Source organism: Scardinius erythrophthalmus (assembly GCF_964197995.2).
Source record: "Scardinius erythrophthalmus genome assembly, chromosome: 22".
In the NCBI taxonomy this organism is placed as follows: Eukaryota; Metazoa; Chordata; class Actinopteri; order Cypriniformes; family Leuciscidae; genus Scardinius; species Scardinius erythrophthalmus.
In genome coordinates, this window is record NC_138242.1 from 17,591,570 (window position 1) to 17,610,811 (window position 19,242).

The 19,242-nt window shown below is 40.2% G+C and overlaps 1 protein-coding gene across 5 annotated transcripts in view; it reads left to right on the forward strand.

Annotated features, from left to right (window-relative positions):
• The window catches only part of ncoa2 (nuclear receptor coactivator 2), a 105,567-nt gene that overhangs the window by 61,372 nt on the left and 24,953 nt on the right, over positions 1 to 19,242 (forward strand). For all 5 annotated transcript variants that reach the window (XM_081353245.1, XM_081353244.1, XM_081353247.1 and 2 more), the window contains exons 6-11: positions 3,843 to 4,020; positions 5,666 to 5,848; positions 8,790 to 8,891; positions 9,895 to 10,035; positions 11,697 to 11,844; positions 16,094 to 17,336. In XM_081353245.1, the coding sequence (XP_081209371.1) occupies positions 3,843 to 4,020; positions 5,666 to 5,848; positions 8,790 to 8,891; positions 9,895 to 10,035; positions 11,697 to 11,844; positions 16,094 to 17,336 (1,995 nt within the window). The remainder of the gene's footprint in view (positions 1 to 3,842; positions 4,021 to 5,665; positions 5,849 to 8,789; positions 8,892 to 9,894; positions 10,036 to 11,696; positions 11,845 to 16,093; positions 17,337 to 19,242) is intronic.

Sequence of the window (19,242 nt, forward strand, 5' to 3'; positions counted from 1 at the left end):
AGCTCCATTCATGTTGCAATACACATCCATCAGCACATTTTAAAGAGTTGCATAAGTTTGGCTAAATAAAGGTGGATTTGGCACTCCTCCATGTTTACTCTGCGATGTTTGCTGAATGTGCCCACCAGATGGCCACATCTAGAGCAGTGCACAAACAGGGACTTGTGGGCTTTTTTCGCTCACTCCCTCTCTCTTTTTCCGTCTCTGGAGACTGTACGTTTGTTCTTTACTTCTCTTGAGAGTTTTTTTTTTTTTTTTTTTTACGGCCGAGTGTTTGTGAAATAATTCTCTGTGTTTGGAAGAGACGTTGTGTTTGTTTTGCTGATAAAAAGATTTAGAGCTTATTACGCTCCGCCGCAGATTAAAGAATGATTTCCGAGCTGCTGCTCCACATTCTAAAACAAACAGCAGCTTTTATAGCGATCGCTATTGGCCCTCAGGGGCCCGACTGCATTCAGAGACCTAATTGACACCATCTTGATAGGAAATGCTTGACTTAAGGCTGCGTTCGTGCAATTAAGACTCGTCAATATCATTTCTGTCACACGCTATGAAGCGCTGAGATTCGGGAGAGCTGTTTTATTTCCGACACAAGCAGGCAAGAAAGTTCGTCTTCGCACAGACAAACACTTTAAAGATCTCAAGGAAGCTACTTCTGAGGAGCTAAACATATGCAAGTAGACCAATATATCGGTTTACATTACATTTTTAATAAATTATTAAATCAATTAAGATAATTTATTTTTAGAAACTGAACCTTTACTAGGAATGTGCCGATACGGTGATAATTTTGTCTAACGGCTGATAACTAATAATAAATAATACAATTCTATACTTCTGTCAAAATAAACAAAAAATAAAATGGTAAAAAGCATGTTTTAATGCTACAGGTGAATTTAAGCATGACAGTTTATGTATAAATAAAATGTATAGTATGATAGATGCATATTTATATTTGCTAAAGATTACATTTAACAGTTTAGATTAAGTTTGTGAACATTAAACTATTTTTTATTCAGTAAGGATGCATTAAATTGATCAAAAATGACAGTAAAGACTTTTAAATAAATGCTGTCCTTTTGAACTGAGCGCAAATCAGCATATTAGAATGATTTCTGAAGGATCATGTGACACTGAAGACTGGAGTAATGATCCAGCTTTACCATCACAGGAATAAAGATTGTAACTAGATGTACCGCATCGCGGTACAAAATATGACCGCCGCTCAGGTCTGCACTGGCTTTCCACAAAAATAAATGACGTGGAGTAATTTGGCTGTATTGCGTGTTTATGTATATACCTAAAAAAAGTAATAGTATGTGCATGTCTGTCTGTGTGTGTGTGTGTGTGTGTGTGTGTGTGTGTGTGTGTGTGTGTGTGTGTGTGTGTGTGTGTGTGTGTGTGTGTGTGTGTGTGTGTGTGTGTGTGTGTGTGTGTGTGTGTGTGTGTGTGTGTGTGTGTGTGTGTGTGTGTGTGTCTGTGTGTTTGTGTGTGTGTCTGTGTGTTTGTGTGTGTGTCTGTGTGTGTGTGTGTGTGTGTGTGTCTGTGCGTGTATGTATGTGTGCGCGTGTGTGTTTGTGTGTGTGTGTCTGTGCATGTGGATTTGTATGTGTGTGTATGGGTGTGTGTCTGTGCGTGTGGATGTCAGTGTGTGTGCATGCTTGCGTTTGTTTGTATTCCTGCATGTGTGTGTGTGACAGTATCATTCTAAACCAGCAACCCTTCGCTCAACAGCACCATCTACAGGCCGATGAGTGTACAGTCACTAAATGTGCACATAAATGAATTTATTTTATACCCCCCCCATGGATGAAATTCTACAAAACTTAGCAGAGGATACCCCCAGAGGATGTCAAGTTAATCATACACATGAAGTGGCCCCCGGGGACCAAACGAAATTTTTCCGTAAAAGTCTAGTAGACCAACATACCATAAAAATTTCTTCATCCTTGGTGCCACGGTTCAGGTAGTTATTTAGGAAAAACTGCATTTTTTGGGGTTTGGGGGGGCCCAGTGCGGGGGGGGAGTGGCCCCCAGGGACCAAACGAAATTTTTCCGTAGAAGTGTAGTGGGGCTACATGCCCACCAAATTTCATGTTCCCCGGTGCTTCGGTGTCCCTGGTATCGTTGACGAAAAATTTACGGGGGCCCCAGCGCGGGGGGGGGGGGGTTTGGCCCCCGGGGACCAAACGAAATTTTTCCGGAAAAGTCTAGTAGACCAACATACCATAAAAATTTCTTCATCCTCGGTGCCACGGTTCAGGTAGTTATTTAGGAAAAACTGCATTTTTTTGGGTTTGGGGGGGCCCAGCGCGGGGGGGGAGTGGCCCCCGGGGACCAAACGAAATTTTTCCTTAGAAGTCTAGTGGGGCTACATGCCCACCAAATTTCATGTTCCCCGGTGCTTCGGTGTCCCTGGTATCGTTGACGAAAAATTTACGGGGGCCCCAGCTCGGGGGGGGAAGTGGCCCCCGGGGACCAAACGAAATTTTTCCGTAAAAGTCTAGTAGACCAACATACCATAAAAATGTCTTCATCCTCGGTGCCATGGTTCATGTAGTTATTTAGGAAAAACTGCATTTTTTTGGGTTTGGGGGGGCCCAGCGCAGGGGGGGAGTGGCCCCCGGGGACCAAACGACATTTTTCCTTAGAAGTCTAGTGGGGCTACATGCCCACCAAATTTCATGTTCCCCGGTGCTTCGGTGTCCCTGGTATCGTTGACGAAAAATTTACGGGGGCCCCAGCTCGGGGGGGGAAGTGGCCCCCGGGGACCAAACGAAATTTTTCCGTAAAAGTCTAGTAGACCAACATACCATAAAAATTTCTTCATCCTCGGTGCCATGGTTCATGTAGTTATTTAGGAAAAACTGCATTTTTTTGGGTTTGGGGGGGCCCAGCGCAGGGGGGGAGTGGCCCCCGGGGACCAAACGAAATTTTTCCTTAGAAGTCTAGTGGGGCTACATGCCCACCAAATTTCATGTTCCCCGGTGCTTCGGTGTCCCTGGTATCGTTGACGAAAAATTCAGTAAGGTGACGGGAAAAAAAAAAAAAAAAAAACTTTGACAATCCCTATATGACCGCTTTCGCTAGCTACGCTAGCGGCGGTCATAATAATATTTCATTACTATTTTTACAGTTTTTTTTTAATCAAATAAATGTAGCCTTGCTCAGCATAAAATCTTACCGAACCCAAACATTGGAACGATGGTGTGTATCCCGTATTGGCAGTACCAATGCATAAAAAAGCTCTTATAATGTATCCCTTTTTAAGACGCCTTCACTGCACCCGTCAGGATGTGCGACACAAGTATGCAGTCTAATAGAGCCGTAGCCTGTAATCTGCATTTAAAATGAGGGAAAACAGTTGCTCCACTTCCCCTGTCTGCCTGCCTGACAGTATCGCTTCGAGAGGAAGCCTGTTCAAATAACCTCCTAACTGCAACTGATGAGATCTTCTTGTTTTCCTGCAGCTAATTACTTCATTATGGTTTACCTGAATTGAGAAGCGTAAATGCTGTCGGATCATTATGTTCAGCCTGTTGTGGTTCAAACCACTCGATCAATCTTAAGGCCATGAATTTATACTCATGCCGTATTCCCCTTGACTTCACTTGATCTGTTGTTTGGAGAGTCTACAAGGACTCCTGCCTTTTCTGGATGGCTTTTTGTTTTGTTTCTCATGGTTATCGCATCTTCCTCATTGAATGGTTAAGCTTTAAGATGGAGCAGCGGCGTGTTCTTTAGCCTGTTTGTCTGCTTGTGCTCGTCATATAATAGTATTGGTGTTTTTAGCTGCGTGTTTGTGTTCACAGTACCAATATCCTTGTGTTTTTCTCCTCCAGGCCTTAGATGGTTTCTTCTTTGTTGTGAACATGGAGGGGAACATCGTGTTTGTGTCGGAGAACGTGACGCAGTACCTGCGGTATAATCAGGAAGAGCTGATGAACACCAGTGTGTACAGCATCCTGCATGTGGGAGATCATACAGAATTCATCAAAAACCTCCTGCCCAAGTCACATGGTGAGACTATTTCTGTTTTACATTCATTGTTTCCTTCCCATTTTGCTATTTTCATTTCATTTGCACTTCTACCAACTCTACTTTTCAGGAAACGCTCATTCTTCAACTCTCGAGTGAAGCATTACTAGAGCAGTTACGCTTCCCATCCTGCGATTATATTAATCATATTGAGCATTAAGAATTGGGATTTACAGAAAGGAATATCTCCTCTTTCCCCAGTGGTGGTAGAGAGGAAGGTCACCTGCAGAGGTGAAAGAGAGGAAAGACTTGTGGCTAGAAACCATGTCATTATTGGTTCAAATGATATATTCAACTGGAAAACACTCATTGGTTATGGTTTACTCACCCTCATGTTGGTCCAAACCTGTATGAGTTTCTTTCTTCTGTTGAACACAAAGAAGATATTTTAAGAAATGTTGCTTACCCGACAGTTGACGGTAGCCATTGACTTCCATAGTATTTTCAATAGCTGCCGTCAACTGTTAGATTACCAACATTTCTTGAAATAACTTCTTTGTGTTCAAAAGAAGAAAGACACTCTTACAGGTTTGGAACAACTTGGGTGAGCAAATGATGACAAAATATTCATTTTTGGGTGAACTATCCCTTTAAGGGGTGTTAACACTAGCTAGCTTTCCACCCATGTATTTTGATGTGAATTGTATTATATCACATAAAAATACTGGATGGGAATGTCGAAAATGTTCAAACTGCACATAAAAAACATAAACGCTGACTTGAAGTGGATGATTTTTATTCAGTAGCAAAACATCAGCATAAACTAAGATGGAAAAACATGTACAGAACAAATTACTAGATATGTGTCAAAAATGATTTTGCCTCATATTTTTAACACATTTTTGCCGGAAGTGATGATTTTGTTTTCTTAAAGTTGGGATAAAACTGAAGTAAGGACCAATTTTTCTCTTTCATATTGTTGCGTACATCCGAGTGTAACAGATTATCGAAAAAGATCAAATGTAGGACAAGGACTTGATGATATGCTTTGGTTATTGATTTGGATGTTGAGATGTGTTCGTTACTATCAAAAATAGAGGCAGATGAACATGAGCTTGCAGTGTTTAAGTAGATTACATGATTGGAGAAAAGAAAAGTCTGACGTTTTCACATTTAAATAACATAATGAGGTCAAAAAATTCAACTCGTACATGGATAAACGGATACATTGTTCACAACAAGATCTATAACATGCAATTACAAAATAGATTTTCCTTTAATGCAGAACTTTACATGGGATGGAAACGCTGCTTTATTTATATTCAGATTGTATTAAATTTATTTGAAACATTGATGGGAACATACCAACACCAGTTAAGTCACTGAAAGTGACCGAGTCACTATACTTAATAATTGTCTGTTGATCTTGAAGTGACACGAGTGATGGGCAGATCACATGAACACTCTAATTGGAATTAGTGCATTAAACTTTGTTTCATCACCAACAGTCTCTGTCTCTCATGTCGCTTCACATCGCCAACTCTTATTGAAAATTAATGACTTCCAGTCCCTTGCTGCTGTAAATCACCGTCAGTGTGAACACCCCTTTATTCAGTGAGGGAAAAGTTAGGGAATGCTGGTTCAAATGAGTGACAGTGAGTGATGTCTATTTTCTTCCCTCCCGCAGTGAACGGAGTGCCGTGGTCCAGCGAGAATCCTCGACGGAACAGCCACACCTTCAACTGCCGCATGCTCGTGAACCCTCACAGCGAGGCCGAAGAGACGCAGGATCACGAGGCACAGCAGAAATATGAGACTATGCAGTGTTTCGCTGTGTCTGAACCAAAGTCCATCAAGGAGGAGGGAGAGGGTGAGCCACGGTTTCTTAAAACACACTTAAGCCACATGAACGGTGCTGAAACTCTAGGTTTAATGCTTCAAAGCGGAGCAGGAGGCTTCAGCCAAGCAAACTGACTATTCCTCTTTCATTAAGCAGAGCGTTCATTTGTCAAGTGGCCCACAAAAAAGCAGATTTTGACGTAAGGTTTGTTAAAAAAATGTTTTCCAGTGGATGAGAATTGTTTAAGTCTAGTGATCTCGTTACCATCAAGGGCAGTAGCAATTTAACATACACTAAATATTTTTTTTTATGTTCACAAATTCTGCATTTATTTGATAAAAAATACAGCAAAACAGTAATATTGTGAACTATTATTACAATTTAAAATAACTTTTCTATTTGAATATATTTAAAACTTTAATTACTCCAGTCTTCAGTGTCACATGATCCTTCAGAAATCATTCTATTGATTTCTGAATAAAAGCCTCCTTTGTGAATAAAAGTATTAATTTCTTTAAAATAAAAAAAAATCTTGCTTACCCCAAGCTTTTGAACTGTAGTGTACCAAGATGGTATTATGGTATATATCGGAGCTCCATGGTATTACCATCTGATACCATCACGTGTACCATTGTATTGTCACAGTACTTTACTATTAGAGTTTGGTGACTTATTGATAATTAATTTAATATATTTTTGTCACTTTGTTGCTTTCTACAACGAGTGCTTACATATTCTATCGTTTGTTTCTCCTTCTTTTTCAAGCTGTTTTGATCGGGAGATTCAGATTACTCTTTCAGAAAATCCGTAATAGCGCCCCCCTACCGTATAACAGTGAAAACACGGAAAGCAGGAAATTTCCGTCAATGGCAGAGAAGCGCTGTCTCATAAACGACGGAAATTTCCGTCAATGGCAGAGAAGCGCTGTCTCATAAACGACGGAAATTTCCGTCAATGGCAGAGAAGCGCTGTCTCATAAACGACGGAAATTTCCGTCAATGGCAGAGAAGCGCTGTCTCATAAACGACGGAAATTTCCGTCAATGGCGGGGAAAGAGTTAAGGAGTGAATTGTATAAGAGTTTTCAGAGTCAGTCGTTTTACTAATGTACAAGCAACACTCAGTGTTGACAGTTGTTCCTGACGTGCGAGAGAAATTAGTTTTCTAAATAATGAAAAATAAGGCGAAAAGGTTGACGTGCATCTGCGTCCCGCCCAGAGAAATGTTTCAGTCTGTGATTAATTTGCTCTTTTTCTTTCCTCCTCTTCCACCTCTCGGAGTCACCCAGAGTTCAGGGTGCATTTGAGACCCACTTCTCCACTGGATTGTGTTGGCTTTGGTTTTGGCTCTGGCTGGGTTTTAGAGAGAGTGTGTGTGTGTGTGTGTGTGTGTGTGTGTAACAGCAAGTGTGAGGCAACGAGAGATATTTAATGTTAGTCTTCTCTCTTTCTCTCTCTCTCTGTCTCACACACACACACACACACACACATTACACACACACAATGTTTAATTTTTGCTGGGTACTGTTGGTGTGTTGAGTGATGAAGCGTCTCTCTTAATGGCCCGTCAGTGTTAGCTGTGTGCCAGCTGCTCTTTCAGCCGCCAGCTCAACCTGGCGCAGGAGACAGAGAAAGACCGCTGGAGGAGGAGTGTGTATGAGGAGAGGGATATCTGAGAGAGTTTATTACAGAGACAGTGAAGCTGGGTCTTCATGCAGTTTGGAGTAAAGACCACCCAAGGGGCTCGACAACAGCCGTGTGTTTGCACGTAAAGGCCTGTTCACGTCAGCTCTGATGTAAACAACAGGACCTGTAGTAGACTAAAAGTAGAGCATTTCGCTAGCAACATCAAGTTCATCGGAAATACATGAACTACAGTGTGATTCACAAGCAAGTAGACACATAAGGAGCCGTTTTTTAATGATTCATTCAAAAATCGTAAACACAGGAGTTACGGTTTTGAATCAATCTGACAAATCCTTCACTGAATGAACTCAGTGAATCAGTCAGCGCGGTTGCTGAATCAAAATCTGACTCGCTTAATGAACTGCAAGTTATAAAGTTGTGATGTCCATCTTGAACTGAAGCAGGTACTAAAGGTTTGGGAAAGTTAAATAAATGTCTTTACTGATAGTTGTTTATATGGTTAAGATCCATTTTTTAAATCAAAATCCATTTTTATGTATACATAAAAAAACATTATATGTATACATGTAATTTTAGTATGTAGTAAATACAGTACCATTCAAAAGTTTTGGGTCAGTACGAAAAAAAAAAAAAGAGTTGTATTTTATGTCTCTTATGCTCATCATTTATTTGAGCAAAAATACAGTTAAAACAGAATTATTGTGAAATATTATTACAAATGATCAAAAATGTTGTCTATTTTTTAATATTTTAAAATGTAACACTGTTTCCAGTCTTTAGTGTCACATGATCCTTCAGAAATCATTCTAATATGCTGATTGGCTGCTCAAGAAACATTTCTTATTTATTTTTTCAGAATTTTTTTAATTAAAAGGAAGTTAAAAAGAACAAATAGAAATGTTTTGTAACATTATAAACTTTTTTTATTGTCTCCTGAAAAATAAATTCTTCAAAAAAAACTTACTGATTGCAAACCTTTGAGTGGTAGTGTATATAATACATCCTCTTGTTTATGCATTATGTCTGATGTGTCAGACATAATGCTGTTGGAGACGTTATGATTCTCTTATGATCTTTTTGTGGGTGGATGAGGGATGACTTTTCTAACTTAGTCTCCATGGGAGCAGCACAGCAGGGTCAGCCTCCACAATGACACACAAACGAAAGGTCACATTCCATCATATCACCCCACGCTCCACTCTGCACCGCCCCCACGACACACACAAACACACACAACCAATGCCTCATCATTCATTAGCACCCTTAAAATGCTTTAATAATCTGTTCTCACTAATCTGATCATTTTCTCTCTCTCTGTGACTGTAGATTTCCAGTCGTGTCTGATCTGCGTAGCGCGGAGAGTACCCATGAAAGAGAGACCCATGCTCCCCACGCACGAAAGCTTCACCACCCGCCAAGACCTCCAAGGTAACCATGCCAACGCCGCCCCTCTCTCCCCGCTTACACTTTTCAAAGGGTGTTCACATCTCAGTTAACGCTCATCTCAATGCACAGTCCCTTGCTTAAAACAACAGATACTGACTTTAACCTGGAGAGACTGTTTAATGACATCAATCTCAATCTGACTCAGCACCCAGTCTTACCGTGGAAACCTTTGAAAGGTTTTCTCATGACATTTTTTAAAAGGTAACCCAAGAAATACATATATTATATTATATTATATTATATTATATTATATTATATTATATTATATTATATTATATTATATTATATTATATTATATTTGAGTTATTAATATGAGACTGAGTCTAGCTTCCAAGTTAACAAGTAATAAATAAATATTATTAATAAAATGAATTAAACTGGAAAAATTAGTATCAATAAAAAAAAAAACATAATTATCTTTTCTTTTTCTTTTTCAAAACCACTTAAAATCTGCCCTCAAATATTCATGAGGCGGATGTGCCATTCTGTTAATTCACAAACAATACACAATGCAACTGTATCTCCGAATCCGAATTCGAATTTGAGTATTTTACTCATACTTTATGCATCTGGACAGTGAGATCATAGAATGGGAAAATCAAGAGATTTACTGTCACACCAACCACACCTGTTGTCACACTCTGATGTGGCTAGTTATTGGAAACTCCCAGTTTCAGAGAGATTACAAAGCTGAGATATGTCTGTCATACATTGTCATGTGTTGTTGTTTTTTTGGTCACAGACAGTTCTTAGAAAATAACATTCAATATTTGATATTCCCTAAGCATGCTGCTTAGGGGGTTATTCTACATCCATAACCATAAGTATTAAATGTCTGCAATTAATTCAGCTCGAACCATTTAACATACTGTCAATACATTCAGTTTCAGCTGTGCTTAAATATTATTTACATCCTTTAAGAAATTTAAGCTTGAAAACTTGTAACAGACAACATCAAACTGTTTGCTGTGCTGTGTGTTTGTAGGTAAGATCACCTCCCTGGACACCAGTCTGTTACGAGCGTCTATGAAGCCAGGCTGGGAAGACTTGGTGCGAAGATGCATTCAGCGATTTCACCTCCAGAACGACGGAGATATGTCATTCGCCAAGCGGCATCAGCAAGAAGGTACTGATCACTTAATTAACTGACTCAGCACAAATGTTGTCATATTGGGTTTCATGTGTGAAAGTAGCTATGGAGTGCATTAGTGCCTGCACACATTTTCAGCTGCGTTGGTTCCAGAAGTATTTTTTCTAATAATTTTTCCCATAAGGATTCAAATTATAATTTTTTTTAAGCATTTCAAGCCATGAACCACATTAATCATTTACAAGGTGAATCATAACATTACAAATTTGAGGCAAAAATTATTTGAAAATCGACAAAAAGACAATGGTAGTGAGGTGAAAAACTACAATCCCATGAAGCATTGTGAATGACATAAATATTATAATTATATAAAGAATATATTATAAATGTGTTGCAAAATATGCATGTGTATATATACAAATGTTAAAGTATTTTGTGAGCGTAGAGAGACCGATTCGATAACATGCAGTGCTTCATGGGAATGGGCGGAGCTAACTGATTGGTGAAATTTTCTGTACAGCTTCATGGGTAATGTAGTTTTTCCACCTGTTAAACATTACTTTAAATATAAGTTGAAATAATGTGAACTGATGGCTTCAACAAAAGCGTTATACCATCGATTAACAACCTCAGAAATCAATTTTCAAAAATCTATTTTCTATTAAGAAATATTAAGAACCCAACTATTGCACTCTATTGTGCATTTAAATATTTACGATATATTTGATCATATTTTTCCAGATAACTACCTTACATCTGAATACCATAGTAATTTTAACAAATCTTTTTTATGTCAGGACCACTGTCGTCAAAGATGATTGACAATTAACATATAGTTTGGATTGGCAGTGTGATTCTGTTCTGGGCAAGAAGTTCATCCATGCAGCCTAGCATGGATAAGAGCAGGGAGAGCAGCGATAAACCAAACCAACATAAATGTATTGCAAATATCATTAATGTTCAATATTTTAATATACAACATAATTCGAGAAATGAGTCTGATTCGAAGGGGAAGTCCCTAATCCTGATTGGACGAGAGGTGGAGCTGGGGATGGAGGAGGGTAATTAGCTCCTGAGCAATGTGATAAGCTGCTGATAATACTGATTGACCCATAAAGGCTGCTGTGATAAGCATCGTATTCCTATAGGTAGACGTAGATCAGCTGATGTGAGCTTGATTGACGCGACCTGCCATAACTAACGTCACGCTTGATATTTGGCCAATAACTCTTACACACTTACATTACTGTAATGAGAGCGCAAATGCAGAGATATTTTAATAGTCTTTTTTTAACCCTGATAGAATAATGTAATCTTTAATTCAAGGATAAATGCATAAATATAAAGAACAATCGTAACTACTGTCATAAGGATATATACAGTAGTAGGCATTACTGTATTTCTGTATTTTTCATACTGTAGCAACCATGTGAACAAAATCAGGAGAACAGTAGTTTGGTTTTGGTGTGTGAACGGTGTGTATAAAACATAGTTTAGTAAGTCTGAGTTTATGTGTGATAGTTACTATTATTTTGTCAAGACATGTTGGAGGAAATGGTTGAATGCAGATGTGACCTTATTAATCTTTTTGAGTACAATTTCGATGTTGTTTGTTTTAGTGTTCCTCAATATTCATTTACCTACGTATGTCTCAAAATGAATCTTTTGATGTTCCAATCATGTGTTTTGTTGTGCAGTGATAAGGCATGGGCAGGCGTTCAGTCCCATCTACCGGTTTTCCCTGTCCGACGGGACCATCGTCTCAGCTCACACCAAGAGCAAACTGGTTCGCTCACCTGCTACCAACGAGCCACAGCTCTACATGTCCCTGCACATCTTACAGAGGTACCCACTACCCAGCCACACAGCTCGCTATGTGTACCAGCACTTCGATTGTTTTGTCTCCGTTTATGTCGGAATCTGCGTTTTTAATTTAATCGCAATGGTTCATTTTATGAACATGACTTTCTGTTTGTCATTTTTGACCCTCTTCTCACTGTTTCCTGCTTGATTCGGCTCCATGTGTGAGCAGTCAGTCGAAACACACTCTTTCTAGTTCTGACAAGCCCAGTTAATGACCATACACTGAAATCTCACTGTCATGTGAGAACATCCAAGCATGTTTTCCCAGAGGCCGACGTTGGTCTCTAAACATTCCATCAGAACCAAGACTAACACGAGTCCTTCAACTCCCACAGCTACACATTGGCAAACAAGTGTTTTCACCCTTAATAATTCCTCAGAATTTGATTGCCGATTTAGTTAAATATGGAGTAATTGAATACAAACAACTCCAAGTTTATAGGGACAGTTCACCCAAAAATTATAATTATGTGATTTACTCACCCTTTATGTCGTTCCAAGCCTGTATGACTTTATTTCTTCTGTGGAACATAAAGAAAGAATACGTAGGGAGCTTTCAAGCTTTAAAAATAGTGGTAAGAATCAATATGTCTATTAACTAGCTATTAACTATGACTTTAGCCTCAATAAACTCCTAATTACTGCTTATTAATATTCAGTAAGGTAGTTGTTAAGTTTAGGTATAGGGTAGGATTAAGGGATGTAGAATATGGTCATGCAGAATAGGGTTAATTAATATGTGCTTTATTAGTACTAATAAACAGCCAATATCCTTGTAATATGCTTGATAATAAGCAACTAGTTAAAAGTGAGAATTGGAACCTAAACTAAAGTGTTACCTCTAAATCTTCTGAGGCTGTACAATAGGTTTGTGTGAGGAACAGACCAAAATTTAAGTATTGATTCATGAACGATTCATTCTTTTGAGTTGAATCTTTTCAGTGAATCATTGGTCCAGACTAATTCACAAACCGATTCAGTCACAGCAGTTAATAGATGATTAGAGGGGAATATTATCAGTGAATAACTACTAGATTTTCACACGTAAAGCTATTAGATGACTTCAGAAACTTCCTTTTTGAACCTTGTAAGCTTTAGTCCCAATTCATTGTAAATACATGCACAAAAGAAAGTCTTCCAAGTTTGGAACTACATAAAGGTGTCAATTACATGCTAGTCAATTTCTTTTTCCTGGAGCATCATTGGGTAAAGTCAAAGATTGCAGTTTCACATAGAATCAAATCATTTTGAGTGTATGGATTTAGTAAAGCTTGGATCCACAGCAGGCAGTTGTGAACACAGTTTCATATGTTAGCTGCAGAGTTTTTATCTCTCTCACAGCGTGTGAGGGAGAAACACTGGTTTGCTTTCTGAGACAATAGCAGCAGTGTTAGGCTGGGGTGTCGAGCACAGATAAACATTAAACCCAGAGTGAGCTCACAGCGGGGGGGTGGGGGGTGCTGTCTTAAAGCACAGCATCTTTAGCACAATAACACACAGTATAGCCTAACCATTGATTCATCCTGCACGCCTCGAACAAAAGCATCTCTATACATTTATCAGCTCTGAGTGAGTTTTTAGTATGTAGCTTGCTAAAAGCTTTATACCCCGAGGTGATTTCTACATTAAAGGGGGATGCGACAGCACAGCCGCTCGTTTTCTCTGTCCCGTGGCTTGTTTTGAGGGATGAGCAGTGCTGTTTTTCTTTGATAACAATTCGTTCCCCTCTTTTAACCTTCTCTGCTGAAACATACTTTAGTTAATTAAGCCATTCCTGAAATTCCACTTAAGCTCTTTTCTCAGATTCCTTGTTCGAGCACTAGAAGAAGCGCTTCCTGTCTGCGAGATTAATTTAACAAATGACTGCACTGGATTAATGTAATGAAATAGTTTCAATAGAATTTACTTGGAAATCAATATTAATGCCTTGGATCGCAATTAAAACACCATAGTCAACAGCACGTGCCAACCTGGTGAGACTGGCATGCCCTGCCTGAACTAATGAGGCATTTTGGTTTTATTCCTATTTTCACTTTTTTTCCTTCTCTCCTTTTATCTGTCTCTTTCTTTTTATAATAATTAAATATGTAATAAAGTCACCACAATGATGCCAAGAGATGTGTGTGTGTGTGTGCGCGTGCGTGCGTGCGTGCGTGCATTTATTGGTTTATTCCAATGTCTGACCTTCAGCAGGGTTCATTTAATATAATTTTATAGTGTTTATTAATTCTTTGAATTTGCTTTTATTTTTATAATTTCTTTTTCATTGTAATTCAAGAATTAGTTTGTTTTTTAATATTTCTGTTTAGCTTTTATTTTAATTTTAATTTTAGTAACTTGTTTTATTTCAGTTAGTTGCAAAGACAACATTTCTTAAGTTTGTTTTTTCATTGAATATTTTATTTCAGCTTTTAAATGACTGAAATCTGTTTTTAATAGTTTTAGTTTTCATTAACAATAAAAACCTTCATTATGCTCCTTAGCAAGTATTACCAATTATGAATGTTTCCACCGCAGGAACTTTCCCCAGGAACTAGGGACTTTGGGGTGGCAATGAAGTCCTGGGTAAACATTTTGATTGGTTGACTCCACGCAGCATTTTATTTCAACCACCATTTTTTTAAATCTGTTGCGGTGTGTGCAGTAACAGTGGTTTGCTATTCGGATCAACTAGTGTTGTCACGATACTAGAATTTCTAACTTCGGTACGATACCTTAAAAAATATCGATATTCGATACCATTTTCGATACCACAGAGAAAAAAACTGCCACAATATTAAGGGGGTATTTTTTTCATTTAAAGCTGAATATAACAAGTCTAGAACATGACAATGAGGTATTTTTTACAAAAATATTTATATATATTTATTTACATAGTGCTTGACAAGATTGTGTCAAAGCACTTAACAGTATCAAATTGGAGGACAGTGTCAGTATTGTATAATAATAAGATTAAACATTCAATTTTCAGTTAAAGGCATTTCATTATTGAATTCAGAGATGTCATTGTCTAGCTCAGTTTAGTTTAATTATATCTGTGTAATCAAATTGATGATAATCGCTAATGAAGGCAAATTGCAGAATTAAATCATATTTTTTTTGAATAAAGTTAAATAGGCACAAGTTAATTTACATTTGACCACAGTTTAAATATTTACTTCTAAGATTCCTTAGTCAGATTATATTAACTTTAAGAATTACAGTGAAAAAACGAGACAACACACTCATAACAACAATACTAGGCCATCTTGGTTAATGTTTCAGAAAAGTTAAAATGAGAAGTTACAGGGGAGTTACAGTTAGTTATAGGGGAATTCAGAAAGAGGTGACACATTTATGCTGAGTAGCATACAGGTACATGCTGCTAAATGGTCCCCCTGGAGCTTGTTCGTTAAGTCTGTTTTCAGAATTTAAAAAAATGAGTGATGGAATATTGATAGCACAAACAATCTTTTGGGTGCCCGCAGCACGCTTGAAGTGTGAAGCGCGTGTCCACGCTATTCTCCGACATGCCCGCTCGCGGTGTGTTTTTTAACGCGTGTCCGCGCTATTCTCCGACATGCCCGCTCGCGGTGTTATTTATGAACCGAAAGCCGGTCGCGAGGGCGCCGCACTCGCCATCTTTCCATTCACTTCACTTTTGCTATTTAACCAGAGCGAATGAGACGAGTGCGGTCACATGTGGTGTTTGTCAACGCGCCTTTGGAGAGAAGTGAAAGTGACCGCTCGGCTAGTATGGGAGTATCGATATTTCGGGACATTAGTATTGGTACCGTTCAGATATTTCAGTATCGATATTTATCGAAATATCGATATTTTTGACAACACTAGGATCAACAATGGAGTTTCAAAAATACGACCGATGGACCGACGACGAGGTTCAGGCTTTATTAAGCTTAAATTCAGAAGATGAAATCCAGCGGGAACTGTAAAGTAGCGCGCAGTCCTACGTCACCGGACTAATTTGCCTAATCTTCACGGTACTTTAGACCGTGGTGGAAACGCAGACAGCAACAGGTCTGGGGGAAGAAAAGTTCCTGGGACAAATTGTTCTGGGTAATTTCGGTGGAAATGTGGCTTATGTTCGTAATGCACCAAGTTTTTAATCATTAGGTTCATCGTTATCTACAAAACTAAGTTTGTGCTATGTGTGTGTTGCAGCATAAACTGAACTTTATTCTTTAGATAATCTATTGGCGACTATAATATTGTGTATCTTTTTCTGTTTTAGGGAGCAGCCCGTCTGTGGCATGACCCCCGATCTCGGAAATGCTCAGGCTATGGGCAAGCCCATGAACCCCATGAGCTCTCCCAATCCAGCTGGTTCCTCCGGCGCCCCCCAGGGGCAGGATGCCACCGTCAGCAGCAACACATCCACTTTCCCCTCCCCTGGTGGCCAGAAGGAGCCTGGCGCCATCGGCCCTGTACAGGGCCACCGATTCGGCTGCCCAGGGACCATGAGCCATTCGGCAACCATGCAGGCGGCCACCCCTCAGGGCAGTGGCTATCCACTAAAGTTGAGCAGCCCGTCTCAGGGCAGTCCGGGCATGCTGTCTCCATGCCACCGAGCAAGTCCCGGAGTGGCAGGGTCTCCACGCTTGCCCCCGCCTCAGTTCTCCCCAGCAGGGAGCCTCCATTCACCTGCGAGCATGTGCACTAGCAGTACAGGTGGCAATGGGGGAGCAGGCGGTAATCATGGTTACACAAGCAGTTCCCTTAATGCCCTACAGGCGCTTAGCGAGTGCCACGGCGTAAGCCACGGCCAGTCGTTGGGCTCGCCCGACAGGAAGTTGGGCTCGCCAGCTGCGATGGGCATGAATCTTCACCTGCTGAATAAAATGGGAGCCTCTGAGTCATTCGGAGAGCAGAACCAATCGGAGCAGGGCAACAGCGGGCAGGACGATGGCATCGAACAGCAAAGAGACGAAAAGGGCCAGTTTAACAACCCGGACGCCAGTGACCCGCAGAACCGGCTACGTGAACACAAAGGACATACTAAACTCCTGCAGCTCCTCACCACTAAAACTGAGCCTATCGAGTCCACCTCACCCCCACCAATGGGTGGTGGAGAGCCCGGGTGTAAAGACCCCGCCGGCGGCCCAGGAAATGGCGGCATGGGCTCTCAAAACGGAGCCGGGACACATGCTACCTCCCTGAAAGAGAAGCATAAGATCCTTCACAGACTTCTCCAGAACAGCTCATCGCCCGTCGACCTGGCCAAACTCACGGCCGAGGCCACGGGGAAGGAGCTGTGTCAGGATTCTGCAGGTGGGACGGCCGGTGTGGGTGATTTAGCCATTAAACAAGAGCCCGTCAGCCCCAAGAAGAAAGACAATGCCCTGCTGCGCTACCTACTGGATAAAGATGATAACGCACTCAAGGATAAAGGACCTGGGGAGATAAAGGTGGAGGGCGGAAAGATGCAGGGAATTAAGACTGAGAAAACCGATGGTGGCTATGACCGTGTGGAGCAGGTAAGTGGTATCACCAAATTTAAAGGATTATTTAATTATGTTCATGTCTATATTACCACAGAAAATCATTTTGACCCATACCTGATTGGCAATTTATTTTATTTTATGATTTTATTTTATTTTCAGCAGTGGTCTGGTCCTGTCAGATTAGAGACCAGGTACAAAAAAAAAGTATTATTATTGTTAATATTATTATTGTCATTTTTTAAATATATATAAAATATGAAATTTCCATTTTGGAGGGCTCTTCATTGTGAAATGCCTTTTTTTATTACAATATCTAGTTTTTTTCTAATTTAAGTAAGACAAATAGTCTAGTGGGACAATATCCACTATCCTTAAAAAGACGATTAGAGTCATAATGCAATAGTGCATAACTGTAAATGCATTATTTGTTTACATGCACAAGTTAAATTATTTTCTGTGGTAACTGACAGCATGCTGTCAATAGAGTTTAACAGAACAGAAAGTACTCAGAGTTTATATATGCAAAACCACCATCTGAATCACTTCTGCTGGTTTTGAATTAGAATTTTGATGGATTGCAATGGAGCATCGCCTTGGTGAATGTAGGAAAGATGCATCATTAGTGGGTGTGTGGGTAATGGTTGTTTTGGTTAGATATAAAAGGTATTGCATGTCGGAAAGGTCATCAGCCAGCGAGGTGAACTTGCACGCAAATGTAACCAATATGCCATCATATTCAAACGCTCGTATCACCTTCTTTTCTGTATATTTCTGTATTGTAAGAGTCCATGCATCCTTTCTCGCTCTCTGTATCTCTTTTTGTATTCCTCTCTATTTGGGTGTGAAAGTAGAGCAAACAACAGATTTATAAACCGGCCAATGAAGCCCCAGATCGAGGCAGTATGGTAACAGCAGGGATATAAATGACTCAGCCAGCTGGAGAGAGAGAAAGAGAGAGAGAGAGAGAGAGAGAGAGAGAGAGAGAGAGAGAGAGAGAAAGGGAAAGTGAGAGCTCTGTCACAGGAAGTCGATTCTGTGGGAAACTGGCAGGACTTTCTCAGAAGCAGCTCTGTGACATTTGAAAAAAAGGCGTCTCAGTGGTGCTCAGTGCATCTCATCTGGCACAGCGGTTGGCACATGCCCTACAGAGCTGGCACCGGGCACTAATCAGGCCTGGCACAGCGGCGGTAAAGTTTGAGGAGCGTCTGGGACCAAACAACAGAATAGAGAGATTATCCTGTATGTGTGTGTTCGTGTTCATTGGGCCTCCCGGGCCTCTTTTAAAAGCTGTTGATTGAGCCACAAATTGAGTCATAGTTGTCAAATCAAAGCAGCGGTCTCGGGAAGCTGCCGCTGTTAGCAGAGTGATCTCAACGCCTCTCGGTTACCAGGAAAAGACCCAGAGTTCCGCTAGAGAGGAACCTCTGACCTCACGGTCTCCACGACAGCGCCATTGAGAACATGAAGTACAGTGATATACAGAGCAGGGAGGCCACAGCAGGGACAGGAAGAGTGATGGAGGAGATGCTCGAGCACGGACGCGCAGAAAGAAACGGAAGGCTAAAGGAAAGAACTGAATTAGTGAGGATGCGGGAGAAAAGAGGATGAAATGTGGCAGGAGTGGGAGAAAGAGGGAATCTCTAGGGAGCTGCCTACCCAGGATAGCATTTTTAGGCATCATTTTAGGCGTGTTCTCAGCAGTATACAGCAAAATTGTTAGACACTAAAGAAGTCTCTTGCTCAAACAGTAATATTGGCGCAAAATGCCTGTAATAAAAATGAAAGTTGTTGCAATCTGAGAAGTCACTTTGGCTCTTTTTTCCTACATCATAAATGACTTCAATAAACGCTTTCATGTCATCTTGCATTTAAATGGCTGTTGTTTGGGAATGCAATCATGTAAGAGGCTTCTGGGAGGAAATTGAACCAAATCATTTTG